The 23,423-nt window shown below is 62.1% G+C and overlaps 2 protein-coding genes across 2 annotated transcripts in view; both read left to right on the forward strand.

Annotated features, from left to right (window-relative positions):
• The window catches only part of TONSL (tonsoku like, DNA repair protein), a 29,527-nt gene extending 28,476 nt beyond the window's left edge, over positions 1-1,051 (forward strand). The window contains exons 7-9 of the mRNA XM_053945840.1: positions 17-295; positions 732-854; positions 1,022-1,051. Of these exons, the coding sequence (XP_053801815.1) occupies positions 17-295; positions 732-854; positions 1,022-1,051 (432 nt within the window). The remainder of the gene's footprint in view (positions 1-16; positions 296-731; positions 855-1,021) is intronic.
• A 480-nt stretch (positions 1,052-1,531) lies between these two features.
• BOP1 (BOP1 ribosomal biogenesis factor) overlaps positions 1,532-23,423 on the forward strand; it is a 106,431-nt gene continuing 84,539 nt past the window's right edge. Inside the window, exons 1-3 of the mRNA XM_053943191.1 lie at positions 1,532-1,813; positions 10,806-10,982; positions 18,580-18,690. Of these exons, the coding sequence (XP_053799166.1) occupies positions 1,805-1,813; positions 10,806-10,982; positions 18,580-18,690 (297 nt within the window). The 5' untranslated portion in view covers positions 1,532-1,804. The remainder of the gene's footprint in view (positions 1,814-10,805; positions 10,983-18,579; positions 18,691-23,423) is intronic.

The raw sequence follows: 23,423 nt of genomic DNA on the forward strand, positions 1-23,423 counted from the left end.
GGGCCGCGGCGCGCAGGCCGGGCCTCGGGCGGGCCCCCCCGGGCAGCCGTGCCCGCCCCCGGGAGCCTCTCCCCGCGCGGCGCGGGCACTCACGGGGCTCCAGCAGATCAGCGAGTCGGTCTCGGGGTCCTCCACGAGCGTCCACAGCTTGGTGAGGAAGGCGGGCACGTTGCAGGGCCCGGGCCCCGCGCCCGCCGCCGCCGCCGCGCCCGGCCCGTCCATGGCCGCGCCCTCACGGCGGGGGCGGCAAGGGCTCGGCGAGGCCCCGGGGGGCGGCCCCGGCGGCGGCGAGGCCGTTAAAAAGCGCGGGAAGGGCGCGGGGAGGCGGCGGCGGCAGCGGCGGCGGAGGCGGCATGGCCGCCGCCATCTTGGGGGGGGCGGGTGTGAGGCGGCGCGGAGCGGCGCGTGCGCGGCCACGCCCACTGGGCGACGGGACACGCCCGCTGCCCCCGGGCGAGGGGGCGGGGCTTTGCCGCAAGAACACGCCCCCCTGGTGCGCTAGCCACGCCCAGCGCGCGTAGTTGCCGGAGTGGGGCGGGGTTTTGGCGTAAAGACACACCCACTTGTGCGATAGCCACGCCCACTGCGTGTCGCAGGTGGGGCTTTGCCGCGAGGGCACGCCCCCTCGTGCAGTAGCCACGCCCAGTGAGCCTTAGAGGAAAGGGGAGGAGCGCGGCTTTGCCGCTGGACACTCCCCCTTGGTCTGTAACCACGCCCACTGCGTGACGCAGCAACTGAGGCTCGTGGCTTTCCTGCATGGAGACGCCCCCTCGCGCAGTGACCACGCCCACAGCATAATGCAGACGGGGAGGGGCGGGGCTTTGCCCCAGGTGGCCACACCCACTGGCTATAGGGTAAAGGAGGGATGGTCCCCAGGGGCGTAGGGACACGCCCACCTGCATCAGACCACGCCTACTGCCTGCAGATGTCCAGGGGCGTGGCTATCACGTGGGAACGCCTCAATTATCGTTCGGGCCACGCCCACTGCTGTGCAATACACGCCCCTTTCCGTTGCTTGCAGGTGGGGTTTGACCACGGGATCGCCCCCTGATGGGTCGGGACACGCCCACTCACAGCAGGACACGCCCTCTGCCCATACCTGCTATGGCTTGGGCGTGGCTATTGCATCAGGGGCAACGCCCCCTGGTGGCTCCGACCACACCCCTTTTGCCAGGTCCCGCCCCTTCCTCTGCGCACCTGGGGAGGGCCCTCACATCAGAACACCCCCCTCTCACCTGGCCACGCCTCCTGCCCATAGAGACACGCCTGGCCCTGCCCTCTGGCCATTTTTGGCAGTATCTGGGCGGGGCTCTCTCAGGGTGACGCCCCCAACGGAGTGGACACGCCCCTGTGACGTCTGGTCCCACCCTCCCAGTGTGGACACGCCCCGTTCCCATTCTGGCCACGCCCCCGTCCCATTGCCGGCGTAGCGCGCAGGGAACGCCCCCGAGCACGTGTGACCACGCCCCCTTCACGGAGCCACGCCCCTTCCCGGTCCCTCACCCCGCCTATGGCGCGGCTGCCGCAGCGCGCATGCGCGATCCCGGCGGCGCGGCGGCCGCCGCGCACGCGCACATTGCTTTCACGTTTTCCCGCGCTGCCGCCCCGTTCCCGTTATCTTCTCCCGTTCTCTTTTGCCGTTATCCTCTCTCGTTCCCGTTATCCCGCCCTGCCCAGGAGCGGGATCCCCTCCCTCGGGAGCGGCGCGGGGGCCGCGGCAAGGCGGAAGCGCGGCGGGCGGGGGCGTGGCCGTCCCTGTGACCCGCGCGCCCACGTGTTCGGCGGCGCACGCGGAGCCGCCACCATGGAGCAGGTCCGGGGGTGACCGGGGAGGGGGAACGGGGGGGGACACGCGGGGTTGTCATGGCAACGGGGAGGGAGGGGACACACACGGCATTGCCATGGCGACGGGGAGGGGGCGGCCTGGTGGCCGTGAGGGGGGACCGGGAAATGGAGGGGGTCCGGCCTGGTGTCCGTGAGGGGAAACCCGGCACTGAGGGGGGATTTGGCCTTGTCCTGAGGGGGAATTCAGCAATGAAGGGGTCTGGTCTTATCCTCAGTGGGGACCCGGCACTGAGGGGGGATTTGGCCTTGTCCTGAGGGGGAACTCAGCAATGAAGGGGTCTGGTCTTATCTTCAGTGGGGACCCAGCACTGAGGGGGGATTTGGCCTTGTCCTGAGGGGGAACTCGGCGATGAAGGGGTCTGGTCTTATCCTGAGGGGAAACCCGGCACTGAGGGGGGATTTGGCCTTGTCCTGAGGGGGAACTCGGCAATGAAGGGGTCTGGTCTTATCCTGAGTGGGGACCCAGCACTGAGGGGGGATTTGGCCTTGTCCTGAGGGGGAACTCAGCACTGAGGGGAAACTGGTCTTGTCCTGAGCCAGGACAAAGGGTAATATTTGGGGGTTTGGCTTCCTGAGGGCAAGACCCGGCCCTGTCCCGGTGAGGGCGGATCGCAAAATGCGAGGGCTCCGGCCTGGTGCCCGTGAGGGGGAACCCGGCAGTGAGGGGGGATTTGGGCTCCTGAGGGGGGACCCGGCCCTGTCCCGGTGAGGGGGCACCGGGATATGGGGGGGTCCGGTCTTATCCTGAGGGGAGTCTTGAAGAGCCCCTAAAAATTGAGGTGGTTTGTGCTCCTGAGGGTGGGAGCCAGCCCTGTCCCGGTGAGGGGGGCCCGGGAAATGGGGGGAGTTCGGCCTGAACCCGGCAGTGAAGGGGTCTGGCCTTGTCCTGAGCGGGCACCGGCAATTTGGGGGGGGGGGGCTGGCTTGGTCTCCGTGAGGGGAAACCCGGGAATGGCAGGGTCTGGGAATGGCGGGGTCCAGCCTGGTGCCCGTGAGGGGGAACCCGGCAGTGAGGGGAGGATTTGGCCTCTTGAGGGGGCGACCCGGCTGTATCCTGGTGAGGGGCAAACCCCATAACTGGGGTCTCCGGCCTGGTCTCCATGAGGGGGTCTGGCCTTGTTCTGAAAGGGAACAGTTTGAGGGGGGTTTGGGCTCTTGATGGGGAGAGCCGGCCCTGTCCCGGTGAGGGGGGCCCGGGAAATGGCGGGGATCTGACCTGGTCTGTGTGAGGGGGAAGCCGGCAGTGAGGGGGTCTGGCCTTGTCCTGAGGGGGCACTCGGCAGTGAGGGGGGATTTGGCCTCCTGAGAGGGAATTTGGCCTCCTGAGAGGGGATTTGACCTCCTGAGTGGGCGACCCAGCCTGTACTGGTGAGGAGGGACCGGGGAATGGAGGGGATCCAGCCTGGTGCCCGTGAGGGGGAACCCGGCAGTGAGGGGGGATTTGGGCTCCTGAGGGGGGACCCGGCCCTGTCCCGGTGAGGGGGCACCGGGATATGGGGGGGTCCGGTCTTATCCTGAGGGGAGTCTTGAAGAGCCCCTAAAAATTGAGGTGGTTTGTGGTCCTGAGGGTGGGAGCCAGCCCTGTCCCGGTGAGGGGGGGCCCGGGAAATGGGGGGAGTTCGGCCTGAACCCGGCAGTGAAGGGGTCTGGCCTTGTCCTGAGCGGGCACCGGCAATTTGGGGGGGGGGGGCTGGCTTGGTCTCCGTGAGGGGAAACCCGGGAATGGCAGGGTCTGGGAATGGCGGGGTCCAGCCTGGTGCCCGTGAGGGGGAACCCGGCAGTGAGGGGAGGATTTGGCCTCTTGAGGGGGCGACCCGGCTGTATCCTGGTGAGGGGCAAACCCCATAACTGGGGTCTCCGGCCTGGTCTCCATGAGGGGGTCTGGCCTTGTTCTGAAAGGGAACAGTTTGAGGGGGGTTTGGGCTCTTGATGGGGAGAGCCGGCCCTGTCCCGGTGAGGGGGGCCCGGGAAATGGCGGGGATCTGACCTGGTCTGTGTGAGGGGGAAGCCGGCAGTGAGGGGGTCTGGCCTTGTCCTGAGGGGGCACTCGGCAGTGAGGGGGGATTTGGCCTCCTGAGAGGGAATTTGGCCTCCTGAGAGGGGATTTGACCTCCTGAGTGGGCGACCCAGCCTGTACTGGTGAGGAGGGACCAGGGAATGGAGGGGGTCCAGCCTGGTGCCCGTGAGGGGGAACCCGGCAGTGAGGGGGGATTTGGCCTCCTGAGGGGGCGACCCGGCCCTGTCCCGGTGAGGGGGCACCGGGAAATGGGGGGGGTCCGGTCTTATCCTGAGGGGAGTCTTGAAGAGCCCCTAAAAATGGGGTGGTTTGTGCTCCTGAGGGTGGGAGCCAGCCCTGTCCCGGTGAGGGGGGCCCGGGAAATGGGGGGAGTTCGGCCTGAACCCGGCAGTGAAGGGGTCTGGCCTTGTCCTGAGGGGGAACCCGGCAGTGAGGGGGGATTTGGCCTCTTGAGGGGGCGACCCGGCTCTATCCTGGTGAGGGGGGATCAGGAAATTGCAGGGGGGGGGTCTGGCCTGGTCTGCGTGAGGGGGAAACCCAGCGCTGAGGGGGGATTTGGGCTTGTCCTGAGGGGGGAACCCGGCCCTATCCTGGTGAGGGGCAAACCCCATAATTGGGGGGCTCGGACCTGGTCTCCATGAGGGGGTCTGGCCTTGTCCTGGAGGGCCACCCAGCAATTTGGGGAGGGGTCTGGGCTGGTCTCCATGAGGGGGTCTGGCCTTGTCCTGAAGGGCCACCCAGCAATTTGGGGAGGGGTCCGGGCTGGTCTCCATGAGGGGGTCTGGCCTTGTCCTGAAGGGCCACCCAGCAATTTGGGGAGGGGTCTGGGCTGGTCTCCATGAGGGGGTCTGGCCTTGTCCTGAAGGGCCACCCAGCAATTTGGGGAGGGGTCCGGGCTGGTCTCCATGAGGGGGTCTGGCCTTGTCCTGAAGGGCCACCCAGCAATTTGGGGAGGGGTCCGGGCTGGTCTCCATGAGGGGGTCTGGCCTTGTCCTGGAGGGCCACCCAGCAATTTGGGGAGGGGTCCGGGCTGGTCTCCATGAGGGGGTCTGGCCTTGTCCTGAACGGCCACCCAGCAATTTGGGGAGGGGTCCGGGCTGGTCTCCATGAGGGGGTCTGGCCTTGTCCTGAAGGGCCACCCAGCAATTTGGGGAGGGGTCCGGGCTGGTCTCCATGAGGGGGTCTGGCCTTGTGCTAAAGGGCCACCCAGCAATTTGGGGAGGGGTCTGGGCTGGTCTCCATGAGGGGGTCTGGCCTTGTCCTGAAGGGCCACCCAGCAATTTGGGGAGGGGTCCGGGCTGGTCTCCATGAGGGGGGTTTGGCCTCCTGAGGAGGGGACCCAGCCCTGTCCTGGTGAAGGGATACCCCGATAATTGGGGGGTCTGGCCTTGTCCTGAGGGGGGGACCCGGGAATGCGGGGTCTCTGAGGGGGCCACCCAGAAATGGGGGGGGGTCTGTCTGAGCTTGTCCTTGGCAATGAAGGGGACCCAGCAGTGACAGGGACCTGCCTGGCACTGATGGGGAATGTGGCAATCAGGGGGTGCCACTGGGCACTGGGAGGACATGGCAACTGGAGGGACTGGGTGTGGCAACTGGGGGGACTGGGCATGGCAACTGGGGCACTGGGCGTGGCAACTGGGAGGACTGGGTATGGCAACTGGGAGGACTGGGTATGGCAACTGGGGGCACTGGGTGTGGCAACTGGGGGGACTGGGTGTGGCAACTGGAGGGACTGGGCGTGGCAACTGGGGGGACTGGGTGTGGCAACTGGGGGGACTGGGTGTGGCAACTGGGGGGACTGGGCATGGCAACTGGGGGGACTGGGTATGGCAACTGGGGGGACTGGGCGTGGCAACTGGGGGGACTGGGTGTGGCAACTGGGGGACTGGGTATGGCAACTGGAGGGACTGGGTGTGGCAACTGGGGGGACTGGGTATGGCAACTGGGGGGACTGGGTATGGCAACTGGGGGCACTGGGCATGGCAACTGGGGGGACTGGGCATGGCAACTGGGAGGACTGGGCATGGCAACTGGAGGGACTGGACCTGGCAACTGGGGGGACTGGGCATGGCAACTGGGAGGACTGGGTATGGCAACTGGGGGGACTGGGCATGGCAACTGGGAGGACTGGGCATGGCAACTGGGAGGACTGGGCATGGCAACTGGGGGGACTGGGCATGGCAACTGGGAGGGACTGGGCATGGCAACTGGGGGGACTGGGTGTGGCAACTGTGGGGACTGGGCATGGCAACTGGGAGGGACTGGGCATGGCAACTGGGAGGACTGGGTATGGCAACTGGGGGCACTGGGTGTGGCAACTGGGGCACTGGGCGTGGCAACTGGGAGGACTGGGTATGGCAACTGGGAGGACTGGGTATGGCAACTGGGGGCACTGGGTGTGGCAACTGGGGGGACTGGGTGTGGCAACTGGAGGGACTGGGCGTGGCAACTGGGGGGACTGGGTGTGGCAACTGGGGGGACTGGGTGTGGCAACTGGGGGGACTGGGCATGGCAACTGGGGGGACTGGGCATGGCAACTGGGGGGACTGGGCGTGGCAACTGGGGGGACTGGGTGTGGCAACTGGGGGACTGGGTATGGCAACTGGAGGGACTGGGTGTGGCAACTGGGGGGACTGGGTATGGCAACTGGGGGGACTGGGTATGGCAACTGGGGGCACTGGGCATGGCAACTGGGGGGACTGGGCATGGCAACTGGGGGGACTGGGTATGGCAACTGGGGGGACTGGGTGTGGCAACTGGGGGGACTGGGCATGGCAACTGGGGGGGACTGGGTGTGGCAACTGGGGGGACTGGGTGTGGCAACTGGGGGGACTGGGTGTGGCAACTGGGGGGACTTAGCATGGCAACTGGGGGGGACTGGGTGTGGCAACTGGGGGGACTGGGCATGGCAACTGGGAGGACTGGGCATGGCAACTGGGGGGACTGGGCATGGCAACTGGGGGACTGGGTATGGCAACTGGGGGGACTGGGTGTGGCAACTGGGAGGACTGGGTATGGCAACAGGGGGGACTGGGCATGGCAACTGGGAGGACTGGGTATGGCAACTGGGGGGACTGGGTGTGGCAACTGGAGGGACTGGGTGTGGCAACTGGGGGGACTGGGCATGGCAACTGGGAGGACTGGGCATGGCAACTGGGGGGACTGGGCATGGCAACTGGGAGGACTGGGCATGGCAACTGGGGGGACTGGGCATGGCAACTGGGGGACTGGGTATGGCAACTGGGGGGACTTAGCATGGCAACTGGGAGGACTGGGTGTGGCAACTGGGGGGACTGGGCATGGCAACTGGGGGGGACTGGGCATGGCAACTGGGGGGACTGGGCATGGCAACTGGGGGGACTGGGCATGGCAACTGGGGGGACTGGGCGTGGCAATTAGGGGGACTGAGCATGGCAACTGGGGGGACTGGGCATGGCAACTGGGAGGGACTGGGCATGGCAACTGGGGGGACTGGGCATGGCAACTGGGAGGGACTGGGCATGGCATCTGAGGGACTGGGCATGGCAACTGGGGGGACTGGGTGTGGCAACTGGGGGGACTGGGTATGGCAACTGGGGGGGACTGGGTATGGCAACTGGGGGGACTGGGCATGGCAACTGGGGGGACTGGGCATGGCAACTGGGGGGACTGGGCGTGGCAACTGGGGGACTGGGTGTGGCAACTGGGAGGACTGGGCATGGCAACTGGAGGGACTGGGCATGGCAACTGGGGCACTGGGCGTGGCAACTGGGGGGACTGGGTGTGGCAACTGGGGGGACTGGGTGTGGCAACTGGGGGACTGGGCTTGGCAACTGGGGGGACTGGGTATGGCAACTGGGGGGACTGGGCGTGGCAACTGGGGGGACTGGGTGTGGCAACTGGGGGACTGGGTATGGCAACTGGAGGGACTGGGTATGGCAACTGGGGGGACTGGGCATGGCAACTGGGAGGACTGGGCATGGCAACTGGGGGGACTGGGCATGGCAACTGGGAGGGACTGGGCATGGCAACTGGGGGGACTGGGTGTGGCAACTGTGGGGACTGGGCGTGGCAACTGGGAGGGACTGGGCATGGCAACTGGAGGGACTGGGCGTGGCAACTGGGGGGACTGGGTATGGCAACTGGGGGGACTGGGTATGGCAACTGGGGGCACTGGGCATGGCAACTGGGGGGACTGGGCATGGCAACTGGGGGGACTGGGTATGGCAACTGGGGGGACTGGGCGTGGCAACTGGGGGGACTGGGTATGGCAACTGGGGGGACTGGGCGTGGCAACTGGGGCACTGGGCGTGGCAACTGGGGGGACTGGGCGTGGCAACTGGGGGGACTGGGTATGGCAACTGGGAGGACTGGGCGTGGCAACTGGGAGGGACTGGGTATGGCAACTGGGGGGACTGGGCATGGCAACTGGGGGGACTGGGCGTGGCAACTGGGGGGACTGGGCATGGCAACTGGGAGGACTGGGCGTGGCAACTGGGGGGACTTAGCATGGCTACTGGGGGGACTGGGTGTGGCAACTGGGGGGACTTAGCATGGCAACTGGGGGGACTGGGTATGGCAACTGGGGGACTGGGCATGGCAACTGGAGGGACTGGGCATGGCAATTAGGGGGACTGGGCATGGCAACTGGGGGGACTGGGTATGGCAACTGGGGGGACTGGGTGTGGCAACTGGGGGGACTGGGCATGGCAACTGGGGGGACTGGGCATGGCAACTGGGAGGACTGGGTATGGCAACTGGGGGGACTGGGCATGGCAACTGGGAGGACTGGGCATGGCAACTGGGAGGACTGGGCATGGCAACTGGGGGACTGGGCATGGCAACTGGGAGGGACTGGGCATGGCAACTGGGGGGACTGGGTGTGGCAACTGTGGGGACTGGGCATGGCAACTGGGAGGGACTGGGCATGGCAACTGGGGGGACTGGGTATGGCAACTGTGGGGACTGGGCATGGCAACTGGGGGGACTGGGCATGGCAACTGGGGGGACTGGGCATGGCAACTGGGGGGACTGGGCGTGGCAACTGGAGGGACTGGGCGTGGCAACTGGGGGGACTGGGTATGGCAACTGGGGGGACTGGGCGTGGCAACTGGGGGGACTGGGTATGGCAACTGGGGGACTGGGCGTGGCAACTGGGGGGACTGGGTATGGCAACTGGGGGGACTGGGCGTGGCAACTGGGGGGACTGGGTATGGCAACTGGGGGGACTGGGCATGGCAACTGGGAGGACTGGGTATGGCAACTGGGGGACTGGGCGTGGCAACTGGGGGGACTGGGCGTGGCAACTGGGGGGACTGGGCATGGCAACTGGGGGGACTGGGCGTGGCAACTGGGGGGGTTTGGGTTGGTTCTGAGGGGTGACCAAGTAACGGGGGGGGTTTGGGTTGGTTCTGAGGGTGCCCCAGTAACTGGGGGGGTTTGGGTTGGTTCTGAGGGGTGCCCCAGTAACTGGGGGGGTTTGGGTTGGTTCTGAGGGGTGCCCCAGTAATGGGGGGGTTTGGGTTGGGTTGGTTCTGAGGGTGCCCCAGTAATGGGGGGGTTTGGGTTGGTTCTGAGGGGTGCCCCAGTAACTGGGGGGGTTTGGGTTGGTTCTGAGGGTGCCCCAGTAACTGGAGGGGTTTGGGTTGGGTTGGTTCTGAGGGTGCCCCAGTAACTGGGGGGGTTTGGGTTGGGTTGGTTCTGAGGGGTGCCCCAGTAATGGGGGGGTTTGGGTTGGTTCTGAGGGGTGCCCCAGTAACTGGGGGGTTTGGGTTGGTTCTGAGGGGTGCCCCAGTAACTGGAGGGGTTTGGGTTGGGTTGGTTCTGAGGGTGCCCCAGTAACTGGGGGGGTTTGGGTTGGGTTGGTTCTGAGGGGTGACCAAGTAACAGGGGGGGTTTGGGTTGGTTCTGAGGGGTGCCCCAGTAATGGGGGGGTTTGGGTTGGTTCTGAGGGGTGCCCCAGTAATGGGGGGGTTTGGGTTGGTTCTGAGGGGTGCCCCAGTAATGGGGGGGTTTGGGTTGGTTCTGAGGGGTGCCCCAATAACTGGGGGGGTTTGGGTTGGTTCTGAGGGGTGCCCCAATAACTGGGGGGGTTTGGGTTGGGTTGGTTCTGAGGGGTGCCCCAGTAATGGGGGGGTTTGGGTTGGGTTGGTTCTGAGGGGTGCCCCAGTAACTGGGGGGGTTGGGTTGGTTCTGAGGGTGCCCCAGTAACTGGGGGGGTTTGGTTTGGGTTGGTTCTGAGGGTGCCCCAGTAATGGGGGGGTTTGGGTTGGTTCTGAGGGTGCCCCAGTAACTGGGGGGGTTTGGGTTGGTTCTGAGGGGTGCCCCAATAACTGGGGGGGTTTGGGTTGGGTTGGTTCTGAGGGTGCCCCAGTAACTGGGGGGGTTTGGGTTGGGTTCTGAGGGTGCCCCAGTAACTGGGGGGGTTTGGGTTGGTTCTGAGGGGTGCCCCAATAACTGGGGGGGTTTGGGTTGGGTTGGTTCTGAGGGTGCCCCAGTAACTGGGGGGGTTTGGGTTGGTTCTGAGGGGTGCCCCAGTAATGGGGGGGTTTGGGTTGGTTCTGAGGGGTGCCCCAATAACTGGGGGGGTTTGGGTTGGGTTGGTTCTGAGGGTGCCCCAGTAACTGGGGGGGTTTGGGTTGGTTCTGAGGGTGCCCCAGTAACTGGGGGGGTTTGGTTTGGGTTGGTTCTGAGGGTGCCCCAGTAACTGGGGGGGTTTGGGTTGGTTCTGAGGGGTGACCCCACACCTGGGGGTGTCCAGGCTGGTCCTGAGGGGGGACCCAAACTTTGAGGGGGTGTCCCGCGGTGTGTGGGGGTGTCTCCATGGGAGCACTTGCCCCGCCCGTGGTCGGGGGTCCCCCGTGTCCCCCCCGTGTCCCCCCCGTGTGCCCCCCGTGTGCCCCCCGTGTGCCCCCCGTGTGCCCCCCGTGTCCCCGTTGTGACCCCGCCGTGCTGTGCCCTGCAGCCCAGCCCCTCCGGAGGCAGCGAGGAGCTGTCGGAGAGCGAGGAGAGCGTTTATTCCGGCCTGGAGGATTCGGGAAGCGACAGCGAATCCTCCGGGAATGACCAGGAGGAGCAGGAGGAGGAGGAGGAGGAGGAGGAGGAAGAAGCCCCTGGAAGCCCCTCGGCTCCCCAGACACAGGTAAGGGCCTGACCGTGACCCTGCCCTGGATTTGGGGGGCTCCCATCCCATTCCTGCCCCTCCCTGCGATGCTCTGGTTCCCCCCAAAATCCAGGAATGCGTTGGCACTGATCCGGTTTTCCATGGAGGAGTAGAAATAATTATTTTGAGGAAGGATCCATGGCTAGGGATGAGACTGTCCTGGGGAAAATTGTGGGGAAAAGGAAAATTAAGCCTTCCAGAGCCTTTTCCAGGGGTTTTTCTGGGAGAGCTGGAGAGGGGTTTGGGATTTTGGGCTGGAGGGACGGGAACCAGGGAATGGCTTCCCATGAAATGTTGGGATTTTGGGCTGGAATTCCCAGAGAATCCAGGGCTGCCCCAGGATCCCTGGCATAGCAGGAGGTGTCCCTTGGGAATGGGATCATCCCTGAAATCCCCTCCATTCCCGCCCCATTCCCAGGTTGGATCGGTTCTTCCAGGTGGGAATTCCCATAAAATTCCCACTCCAGCCACATTCCCGCAGTCCCACCTCCCTTATCCCAGATTTTTCCCTCTCATCCCAGAATCCCCAAGGTTTGGGATTGAGGAGAATCCTCCCCATTCCTGGGAGCCCAAACTTGCCACAATTCCCTGGTTTTGCCCCAGTTCTGGGAAGGGAAGGAGAGGGAAATCCCAGAGGCTCCGGAGCTGGGAATCCAAGTGCTGGGGATCGCTGCTCTTGCAGGAGAATTCCAGAGCCTTTCCCAGGGTTTCTGTGGGAGAGCTCCAGAGGGGTTTGGGATGCGGGCTGGAGGGATGGGAAACAGGGATCCCAAATCCCAGAGCTGCCATTCCTCAAATCCCTGAATCCCAAATCCCAGAGCTGCCAATCCCCAAATCCCAAATCGCAGAGCTGCCATTCCCAAATCCCAGCTCCCCAAATCCCAGAGCTGCCATTCCCAAATCCCTGAATCCCAAATCCCAGAGCTGCCATTCCCAGCTCCCGAGATCCCAGAGCTGCCATTCCCAAATCCCTGAATCCCAAATCCCAGAGCTGGCATTCCCCAAATCCCAAATCCTAATCGCAGAGCTGCCATTCCCCAAATCCCAGCTCCCCGAATCCCAGAGCTGGCATTCCCCAAATCCCCAGATCCCAAATCCCAGAGCTGCCAATCCCCAGATCCCAAATCCCAGAGCTGGCATTCCCAAATCCCCAGATCCCAAATCCCAGAGCTGCCAATCCCCAGATCCCAAATCGCAGAGCTGCCATTCCCCAAATCCCAGGTCCCCGAATCCCAGAGCTGGCATTCCCCAAATCCCCAGATCCCAAATCCCAGAGCTGCCATTCCTCAAATCCCTGAATCCCAAATCCCAGAGCTGCCAATCCCCAGATCCCAAATCCCAGAGCTGCCAATCCCCAAATCCCAAATCCCCGAGCTGCTACTCCCGAAATCCCGAAATCCCAGAGCTGCCATTCCCAAATCCCTGAATCCCAAATCCCAGAGCTGGCATTCCCCAAATCCCCAGATCCCAAATCCCAGAGCTGCCATTCCCAGCTCCCCAAATCGCAGAGCTGCCATTCCCCAAATCCCAGCTCCCCAAATCCCAGAGCTGCCATTCCCCAAATCCTAAATCGCAGAGCTGCCATTCCCAAATCCCTGAATCCCAAATCCCAGAGCTGCCATTCCCAGCTCCCGAGATCCCAGAGCTGCCATTCCCAAATCCCTGAATCCCAAATCCCAGAGCTGGCATTCCCCAAATCCCAAATCCTAAATCGCAGAGCTGCCATTCCCCAAATCCCAGCTCCCCGAATCCCAGAGCTGGCATTCCCCAAATCCCCAGATCCCAAATCCCAGAGCTGCCAATCCCCAGATCCCAAATCCCAGAGCTGCCAATCCCCAAATCCCAAATCCCAGAGCTGCCATTCCCCAAATCCCAGCTCCCCGAATCCCAGAGCTGGCATTCCCCAAATCCCCAGATCCCAAATCCCAGAGCTGCCATTCCTCAAATCCCTGAATCCCAAATCCCAGAGCTGCCAATCCCCAGATCCCAAATCCCAGAGCTGCCAATCCCCAAATCCCAAATCCCCGAGCTGCTACTCGCAAAATCCCGAAATCCCAGAGCTGCCATTCCCAAATCCCTGAATCCCAAATCCCAGAGCTGGCATTCCCCAAATCCCCAGCTGCCCAAATCCCAGAGCTGCCATTCCCAGCTCCCCAAATCCCAGAGCTGCCATTCCCCAAATCCCCAAATCCCAAATCCCAAATCCAGATCTGTCATTCCCCAAATCCCAAATCCCGCAGCTGCCGGGGGCTCTGTAAATGTTTCCGTGTCCCCGTCGGTTTGGATTTCCTCCTAATGACTTCCAGCATTCCCGGTTTTCCCTGGCAGCTCCCGGAGCAGCTGCAGTGTTTGATTTGCTGCTTTCCTGATCCAGGGAAAGATCTGGAGCCCTTTAACTCTTCCCTTCCCGCTGGGATTGGGGCTGGGAAACCGGGATTGGGAAACTGGGATTGGGAAACCAGGATTGGGATTGGGAAACTGGGATTGGGATTGGGAAATTGGGATTGGGAAACTGGGATTGGGAAACCGGGATTCGGATTGGGAAACTGGGATTGGGATTGGGAAACTGGGATTGTGCTGGGAAAACTGGGATTGGGCCGGGAAAACTGGGTTTGGGGTGGGAAAACAGGGATTGGGAATGGGAAACTGGGAATGGGGCTTGAGAACTGGGAATGGGCCTGGAAAACTGGGATTGAGTTAGGGTTAGGACTGGCTGGGAGGGACTGGGACGGACTGGGAGGGACTGGGAGGGACCAGGACAGACTGGGACAGACTGGGACAGACTGGGACAGACTGGGACGGACTGGGACAGACTGGGAGGGACTGGGAGGGACCAGGACAGACTGGGACAGACCGGGACAGACTGGGACAGACTGGGACAGACTGGGACGGACTGGGAGGGACTGGGAGGGACCAGGACAGACTGGGACAGACCGGGACAGACTGGGACAGACTGGGAGGGACTGGGAGGGACCAGGACAGACTGGGAGGGACTGGGACAGACCGGAACAGACTGGGACAAACTGGGACAGACTGGGAGGGACTGGGAGGGACCAGGACAGACTGGGACAGACCAGGACAGACTGGGACAGACTGGGACGGACTGGGAGGGACTGGGACAGACTGGGACAGACTGGGAGGGACCAGGAGAGACTGGGACAGACTGGGAGGGACCAGGACAAACTGGGACAGACTGGGAGGGACTGGAACAGACTGGGACAGACTGGGACGGACCAGGACAGACTGGGAGGGACTGGGACAGACTGGGACAGACTGGGACAGACTGGGACAGACTGGGAGGGACTGGGACAGACTGGGACAGACTGGGAGGGACTGGGACAGACTGGGAGGGACTGGGACAGACTGGGACAGACTGGGACAGACTGGGAGGGACTGGGAGGGACTGGGACAGACAGGGACAGACTGGGAGGGACCAGGACAGACTGGGACAGACTGGGACAGACTGGGAGGGACTGGGACAGACTGGGACAGACTGGGAGGGACTGGGACAGACTGGGACAAACTGGGACAAACTGGGACAGACTGGAAGGGACCAGGACAGACTGGGAGGGACTGGGACAGACTGGGACAAACTGGGACAAACTGGGACAGACTGGGAGGGACCAGGACAGACTGGGAGGGACTGGGACAGACTGGGACAGACTGGGACGGACCAGGACAGACTGGGACAGACTGGGAGGGACCAGGACAGACTGGGACAGACTGGGAGGGACTGGGACAGACTGGGACAAACTGGGACAAACTGGGACAGACTGGGAGGGACCAGGACAGACTGGGAGGGACTGGGACAGACTGGGACAGACAGGGACAGACTGGGAGGGACCAGGACAGACTGGGACAGACTGGGAGGGACTGGGACAGACTGGGACAAACTGGGACAAACTGGGACAGACTGGGAGGGACCAGGACAGACTGGGAGGGACTGGGACAGACCGGGACAGATTGGGACAGACTGGGACAGACTGGGAGGGACCAGGACAGACTGGGACAGACTGGGAGGGACTGGAACAGACTGGGACAGAATGGGAGGCACTGAGACAGACTGGGCCAGACCGGGAGGGACTGGGAGGGACTGGGACAGACTGGGACAGACCGGGAGGGACTGGGACAGACTGGGACGGACTGGGACAGATTGGGACAGACTGGGACGGACTGGGACAGACTGGGACAGACCGGGACACACTGGGACAAACTGGGACAGACAGGGACAGACTGGGACAGACCGGGACAGACTGGGACAGACCGGGACAGACCGGGACAGACCGGGACAGACCGGGACAGACCGGGAGGCACTGAGACAGACCAGGACACACTGGTAACGCCGGGATTTTCCGTCTCCGGCCGCACGCGGGGGCAGCCGGGGAAGGTGAAACCCAACCCCAGCCCCATCCCAGCGCCAAAAACCTGGGAAAAGACTTATCCCGGTTCCCTGCGGAGCATCCCGGCCCTTAAAGCCGCCTTTGTTTTCCCGGTAATCCCATCCCTGCGCCGGGATTTGCCCCGTGATCCCGCCCGGCCTGGCTTTTACAGCTCCCGCCGGGAGCGCCGGCCGGAGCTGCTTTTCCAATCATCCCTGATTCCTGATCCCGCTGTTCCATCATTCCCTGAATCCTGACCCTGCTGTTCTGGTCATTCCTGAATCCTGACCCCGCTGTTCCATCATTCCCTGATTCCCGACCCCGCCTTTCCAGTCATTCCCTGATTCCTGATCCCACTGTTCCATCATTCCCTGATTCCTGATCCCGCTTTTCCAGTCATTCCCTGATTCCTGACCCCGCTTTTCCAGTCATTCCCTGATTCCTGACCCCGCTTTTCCAGTCATTCCCTGATTCCTGATCCCACTGTTCCATCATTCCCTGAATCCTGATCCCGCCTTTCCAGTCATTCCCTGATTCCTGATCCCACTGTTCCATCATTCCCTGATTCCTGACCCCACTGTTCCATCATTCCCTGATTCCTGACCCCGCTGTTCCATCATTCCCTGATTCCTGACCCCGCTTTTCAGTCATTTCCTGATTCCTGACCCCGCTTTTCCAGTCATTCCCTGATTCCTGATCCCACTGTTCCATCATTCCCTGAATCCTGACCCTGCTTTTCCAGTCATTCCCTGATTCCTGATCCCGCTGTTCCATCATTCCCTGATTCCTGACCCCGCTGTTCCATCATTCCCTGATTCCTGACCCCGCTGTTCCATCATTCCCTGATTCCTGACCCCGCTGTTCCATCATTCCCTGATTCCTGACCCCGCTTTTCCAGTCATTCCCTGATTCCTGACCCCGCTGTTCCATCATTCCCTGATTCCTGACCCCGCTTTTCCAGTCATTTCCTGATTCCTGACCCCGCTTTTCCAGTCATTCCCTGATTCCTGATCCCGCTGTTCCATCATTCCCTGAATCCTGACCCCACTTTTCCAGTCATTCCCTTATTCCTGATCCCGCCTTTCCAGTCATTCTCTGATTCCTGATCCCGCTGTTCCATCATTCCCTGATTCCTGATCCCGCTGTTCCATCATTCCCTGATTCCTGACCCCGCTGTTCCATCATTCCCTGATTCCTGACCCCGCTGTTCCATCATTCCCTGATTCCTGACCCCGCTGTTCCATCATTCCCTGATTCCTGATCCCGCTTTTCCAGTCATTCCTGAATCCTGACCCCGCTGTTCCATCATTCCCTGATTCCTGATCCCGCTTTTCTGGTCATTCCTGAATCCTGATCCCACTGTTCCGTCATTCCCTGATTCCTGACACAAATCCCACTCTTCCAATCATCCCTGAATCCTGACCCTGCTTTTCCAATCATTCCCTGAATCCTGATTCAAATCCCACTTTTCCAGTCATCCCTGAATCCTGATCCCGCTGCTCCAGTCATTCCTGAATCCAGACACAAATCCCACTTTTCTGGTCATTCCTGAATCCTGACACAAATCCCACTGTTCCAGTCATTCCTGAATCCTGATCCCACTTTTCTGGTCATTCCCTGAATCCTGACCCCGCTTTTCCAGTCATTCCTGAATCCCAACACAAATCCCACTTTCCCAGTCATTCCCTGAAATCTGACACAAATCCCACTTTCCCAGTCATTCCCTGAAATCTGACACAAATCCCACTTTCCCAGTTATTCCCTGAAATCTGACACAAATCCCACTTTTCTGATCATTCCCTGAATCCCAACCCCGTTTTTCCCAATCATTCCCTGAATTCCGACCCTGATCCCGCTCTGAGGGGGCTCCTGGAAAGGGGAAAATCGCTTTTCCAAGGAAAGTTGGGAGCGTTCCCGGAGCTCCTCCACAGCAGCAGGGTCAGGTTCTGGGGTTATCCCACAGAAATTTGGGAATTCAGGAATTCCGGGCAGCCCGGGATGCTGGAGCTGCTCTGGGAGGGAGTGGGAATGCCGGGATGAGGCTGATCCCGGGATAAGGGGGAATTCTCATCCCAGAGATCTCTGAATCCAGGTTTTCCAGACAGGGATAGAGGGCATCTGGAATTCCTTTGGAACTGGGATGAGCTGGGAGGGGGTCCTGGGCTTTTCCCTGGGAATTCCGGAATGGTTTGGGATGGAAGTGACCTCCGGGATGATCCCATTCCCATGGGGCAGCTCCCGTTATCCTGGGATTTCCCAGGGATGGAGCAGCCCTGGATTCTCTGGGAATTCCAGCCCAAAATCCCAATATTCCCTGTTTCCCATCCCTCCAGCCCGCATCCCAAACCCCTCTGGAGCTCTCCCACAGAAACCCTGGGAAAGGCTCTGGAATTCTCCTGCAAGAGCAGCGATCCCCAGCACTTGGATTCCCAGCTCCGGAGCCTCTGGGATTTCCCTCTCCTTCCCTTCCCAGAACTGGGGCAAAACCAGGGAATTTTGGCAAGTTTGGGCTCCCAGGAATGGGGAGGGTTCCCCTCAATCCCAAGCCTTAGGAATTCTGGGATGAGAGAGGAAAGTCTGGGATAAGGCAGGGTGGGAATGTGGCTGGAGTGGGAATTTTATGGGAATTCCCTCCTGGAAGAACCGATCCAACCTGGGAATGGGGCGGGAATGGAGGGGATTTCAGGGATGATCCCATTCCCAAGGGACACCTCCTGCTATGCCAGGGATCCTGGGGCAGCCCTGGATTCTCTGGGAATTCCATCCCAAAATCCCAACATTCCATGGGAAGCCATTCCCTGGTTCCCGTCCCTCCAGCCCAAAATCCCAAACCCCTCTCCAGCTCTCCCAGAAAAACCCCTGGAAAAGGCTCTGGGATCTCCTGGAATTCCCTGCTCCCCCCAGCTCATTCCCAGCTCATTCCCAAACCCCTCTGGCGTCGGATCCAGATTCCAGCTGGGATCTGAGCGAGGCAGAATTCCCACTTTTCCCTGGCATTCCACAGCCCCTTTTCCATGGATCCATGTCCATGCCCGGGCTGGTTCCTGGCTCCTCATCCCGAGGAATTTCCCATTCCCATCCCAATCCTGCCCTTCCAGGCTGGGATTAACGAGCTCCTTTCCTTCCTCGGGACAAAAAAAATTCCAGGGATTTCGGGATGGGATCTTACTGAGCTGCCTTTTTCCCGATTTTCCCAGGCCAAAGGGGCTCCCGGGAAGAGGAAAACCTTGGAAGACGATTCCCCGTTGGAAGGGAAGCAGGATTTGGTTGTCCACGATGAGTACGAGGAAGACAGCTCGGATGAGGAGGTAGGATCCGACGGAATTCATGGAATTTTATCCTGGATCTGAGATGGAAGTGACGGATTTGCTGTCCGGGGGAAAAATGATGGAGTTGGGATAAGTCTGGAGCAGCTGCTGGGGCTCATCCCGGAGAAAAGCGGGATTGAAGGGATCCAGGGGGATCCAGGGCGGGATCTGCTCCCAGGGAACAGGGACAGGACCCGGGGAACGGCCTCGGGTTAGGATTTTTGGGAACATTCCCCTGGAAAGGGCTGGAATTCCAGGCTGGAATCCTCATTCCCAGCTGGAATTCCCATCCCTGTGGATGTGCCAAGGCTGGAATTGCCATTCCCAGCTGGAATTCCGGGCTGGAATCCTCATTCCCAGGATTTCCCATTCCTGTGGATGTGGCCAGGCTGGAATCGCCATTCCCAGCTGGAATTCTGGGCTGGAATCCCCATTCCCAGGGATTCCCATCCCTGTGGATGTGGCCAGGCTGGGATCCCCATTCCCAGCTGGAATTCCGGGCTGGAATCCCCATTCCCAGGGATTCCCATCCCTGTGGATGTGTCCAGGCTGGAATTGCCATTCCCAGCTGGAATTCCGGGCTGGAATTGCCATTCCCAGCTGGAATTCCCATCCCTGTGGATGTGGCCAGGCTGGAATTGCCATTCCCATCTGGAATTCCAGGCTGGAATTGCCATTCCCAGCTGGAATTCTGGGCTGGAATCCCCATTCCCAGGATTTCCCATCCCTGTGGATGTGGGACAGAGACAGGGTCGGCCTTTTCCAAGCTCTGCAATTCCCTGATTTCCATCTTCCTGTCGGTTTTGGGGAGGGAGGGATTTTCAGGAATGCTGCGTATTCCATGTGGGAACGCTCCCGAGGCTCCTGCTCAGGAATTCCAGGAGCTCCCCGAGCCTTTCCCAGGTTCCCATCCCTTCTCAGGCTTCGGAAAACCTCGGGAAGAGCTCGGGATCCCGGGAATATCCGCAGGGCTCGGCCCTTCCCGGCAAACCCCGCGGCTCTTTCCGAATCCCTGCTCAATCCATTACCGGCCCTGGCAATTCCCGGCGCTCCGGGGGCGGCCGGAGCCCGGAATTCTCCTGGAAAAGCCTCGGGAACTGCAGCCCTGACCGGGACAAAACCTCGGGGAGGGGGGAGAATTCCGGAATTACAGCTGGAAAAACGGCCCGGGAAAGGCTGGGATGCACCGGGAATGGGATCGGGAATGGGATCGGGAATGGGATCGGGAATGGGATCGGGATGGCGCCGCCGAATTCCGGGGAGATCCCAGCAACCCCCATGGAGATCCCGGGGATTTTTCCAGAGGATCCTCCGGAGCGGGGTTCATCGGGATTTCTCTGGAATAACAATTCCGGGAATGTGTGGAAAAGCTCGGGAATGCATCCCGGAGCTGCCAGTGGGGGGAGCGCTGATCCCGGCCCTGAGCCGCTTCCAGAGCCTTTGTTCCCTCTTCCCAAAAAAAAAAAAAAAAACCCGGAAAACGCCGGGATTCAGGTTTGACGCTCCTTATCCCGGATTTTCAGGAATGGCTCCGTCGTATCCCGCTCCTAAGTAATCCCTGACCCCGTCCTAAGGAAAAGTTTTCCCTGGATTTCACCCTGCAAACGCCGGGATTAACCCAGGGAGGGAATTTTTGGGAGATGGGCTTGGATAAAGTGGGATTTGCTCAGGAAAATCGGACAAATTAGGAAGGAAAATGTGAGTGGTTTTACCTGGATTTCAGGAAGACGATGGAAATTTTGGGATATCAGAATCCTCAAAATCCTTTGGAACTGAGGGAATGGCCTCAGGCAGTGTCTTGGAGCGGGGGTTAGGTGGGATTTTTTGGGAATATTCCCCCTGGGAAGGGCTGTCCAGGGCTGGAATCCCCATTCCCAGTGGGATAAATCCCTGGGATTGTGGCACTTGGAGATGTTCAAGTGGGATTTTTGGGAATATTCCCCCTGGGAAGGGCTGTCCAGGGCTGGAATCCCCATTCCCAGTGGGATAAATCCCTGGGATTGTGGCACTTGGAGATGTTCAAGTGGGATTTTTGGGAATATTCCCCCTGGGAAGGGCTGTCCAGGGCTGGAATCCCCATCCCTGTGGATGTGGGACCGGGATCATGGAATGGGGCTGGAAAATCTGGATTTGGTGTCCCGGTGTCGTTCCCTGTTTTCCGTGGCTCCGTCGGCACAAATTCCACCCGGGATCAGCCCGGGCACAGCTCGGGATGCCCCCGAATTCCCCCAGGCTTGGCTTTCCCCTGGATTTATGGGATTTTGGGAAGGAATTCCTTTCCTGCCTGGGATGGAATTCCCAGAGAACCTGGGGCTGCTCCATCCCTGGAGCATCCCGGGATAGCGGGAGCTGCCCCACGGGAATGGGATCATCCCTAAAATCCCTTCCATCCCAAACCCTTCCGTGATTCCACGGTTTTAGGGTTCCATGGTTTTAGGATTCCGGGTAAATCCCGATTCCTGCAGCTCCTTCCAACCCATCCCTGTTTGCTCAGCCGAATTTTCCAGGGCTGGATTTGGGATCAATCCCGGAGCCGGCGGCTCTGGGGGAGGGGAAGATCCCTTGGGACACGCAGGGATCAGGAGGAGCTGGGATAGCTGGGAATGTGCAGCTGGAAAATGAGAATTCCAGGGAGATCCCCGAGCCTTTTCCAGGGATTTTTCTAGGAGAGCTGCAGAGGGATTTGGTGTAAAAGATGGAGGGATGGGAAACAGGGAACGGCTTCCAATGGAATATCGGGGTTTTGGGCTGGAATTCCTGGCTGTGAGGGTGCTGGGATGCAATTCCCAGAGGATCCCCATCCCACGGAGCGTCCCAGGCCAGGCTGGGATAGCGGGATCCGGGGGCCGATCCCGGAATTCCCCGCGTCCCGAGGCAGTCTGCGATTCCACGGCCCCGGCACCTGCGTCCCGGCCGGCAGCAGGTCTGGAAAAGCTCCGGAGCGGCCCCCGGGAGCGCTTTCCTCTGGAATTGCCCCCGCGCTCCGCACGGATCCGTCCTGGCCGCGCTCCCGCCGGCCCGGCCCGGCGGCCGCCGCAGCCGCCTGGCAGCGTTCCCGGGAAGCAGCGCGGCGGCGCTCCCGGCCCGGCCCCCGCTGGCCCCGCGGGGGACACCGAGCGAGCCCGGCTCCCGGGGCTGGCAGCGGGCCAGTCCCCGCTCCCAGGGATGGGACAGAGCTGATCCCGGCTCCCAGGGATGGGACAGAGCTGATCCCGGATCCCAGGGATGGGACAGAGCTGATCCCGGCTCCCGGGGATGGGACAGAGCTGATCCCGGATCCCAGGGATGGGACAGAGCTGATCCCGGCTCGGTGGGATGGGACAGATCCCAATTCCAGTTCTGTGAGCTGATCCCGGCTCCCAGGGATGGGACAGAGCTGATCCCGGCTCTGTGGGATGGGACAGAGCTGATCCCAGCTCCCAGGGATGGGACAGAGCTGATCCCGGCTCCCAGGGATGGGACAGAGCTGATCCCGGCTCCCGGGGATGGGACAGGGCTGATCCCGGCTCCCAGGGATGGGACAGAGCTGATCCCGGCTCGGTGGGATGGGACAGAGCTGATCCCAGCTCCCAGGGATGGGACAGGGCTGATCCCGGCTCTGTGGGATGGGACAGATCCCAATTCCAGTTCTGTGAGCTGATCCTGGCTCCCAGGGATGGGACAGATCCCAGTCCTGGCTCCTGGGGATGGCACTGGGCCAGATCCCCGTTCTTTGGGATGTCAGGGAGCCAATCCTGGCTCCTTCGGATGGCACAGATCCCAATCCCACTTCCCTGGGCTGGCACAGATCCCAGTTCCAGCTCCCTGCTCTGACCCCAATCCCGGCTCCCGGGGCTGGCACAGATCCCAATCCCGGCTCCCGGGGCTGGCACAGATCCCGGTCCCGGCTCCCAGGGCTGGCACAGATCCCGGTCCCGCTCCCTGCTCTGACCCCATTCCCGCTCCCGGTGCCCTGGAATGGCTGGGATCCCAATCCCTGATCCCGGGGCTGGCCCAGATCCCAGTCCCGGTGCCCCGGGGCTGGCCCAGATCCCGGTCCCGCTCTCTCCCTGACCCCGCTCCCGGTGCCCTGGAATGGCTGGGATCCCAATCCCGGCTCCCGGGGCTGGCCCAGATCCCGGTCCCACTCTCTCCCTGACCCCGCTCCCGGTGCCCTGGAATGGCTGGGATCCCAATCCCTGCTCCCCCAGGCTGGCCCAGATCCCAGATCCCGGTCCCTCTCCCTGCTCTGACCCCACTCCTGCTCCCGGTGCCCTGGAATGGCTGGGATCCCAATCCCTGATCCCGGGGCTGGCACAGATCCCAATCCCGGCTCCCGGGGCTGGCCCAGATCCCGGTCCTGCTCTCTCCCTGACCCCGCTCCCGGTGCCCTGGAATGGCTGGGATCCCAATCCCTGCTCCCCCAGGCTGGCCCAGATCCCGGTCCCACTCTCTCCCTGACCCTGCTCCTGGTGCCCTGGAATGGCTGGGATCCCAATCCCTGCTCCCCCAGGCTGGCCCAGATCCCAGATCCCGGTCTGGCTCCCGGGGCTGGCCCAGATCCCGGTCCCGCTCTCTCCCTGACCCCGCTCCCGGTGCCCCGCGCCGGCGCTGCGGCGGCATTCCCGGCCGGAGCGGAGATGGATGTGCCGGGGCTGCCGGCGGGAGGAAGCGGCCGGGGGCTCCGTTTCCTCCCGGAATGACAATTCCAGATGTCGGGATAATGGATGGATGGATGAGGGCTCGGAGCGCTC

The sequence above is a fragment of the Vidua chalybeata genome, chromosome 1 (genome assembly GCF_026979565.1).
Source record: "Vidua chalybeata isolate OUT-0048 chromosome 1, bVidCha1 merged haplotype, whole genome shotgun sequence".
Lineage (NCBI taxonomy): Eukaryota > Metazoa > Chordata > Aves > Passeriformes > Viduidae > Vidua > Vidua chalybeata.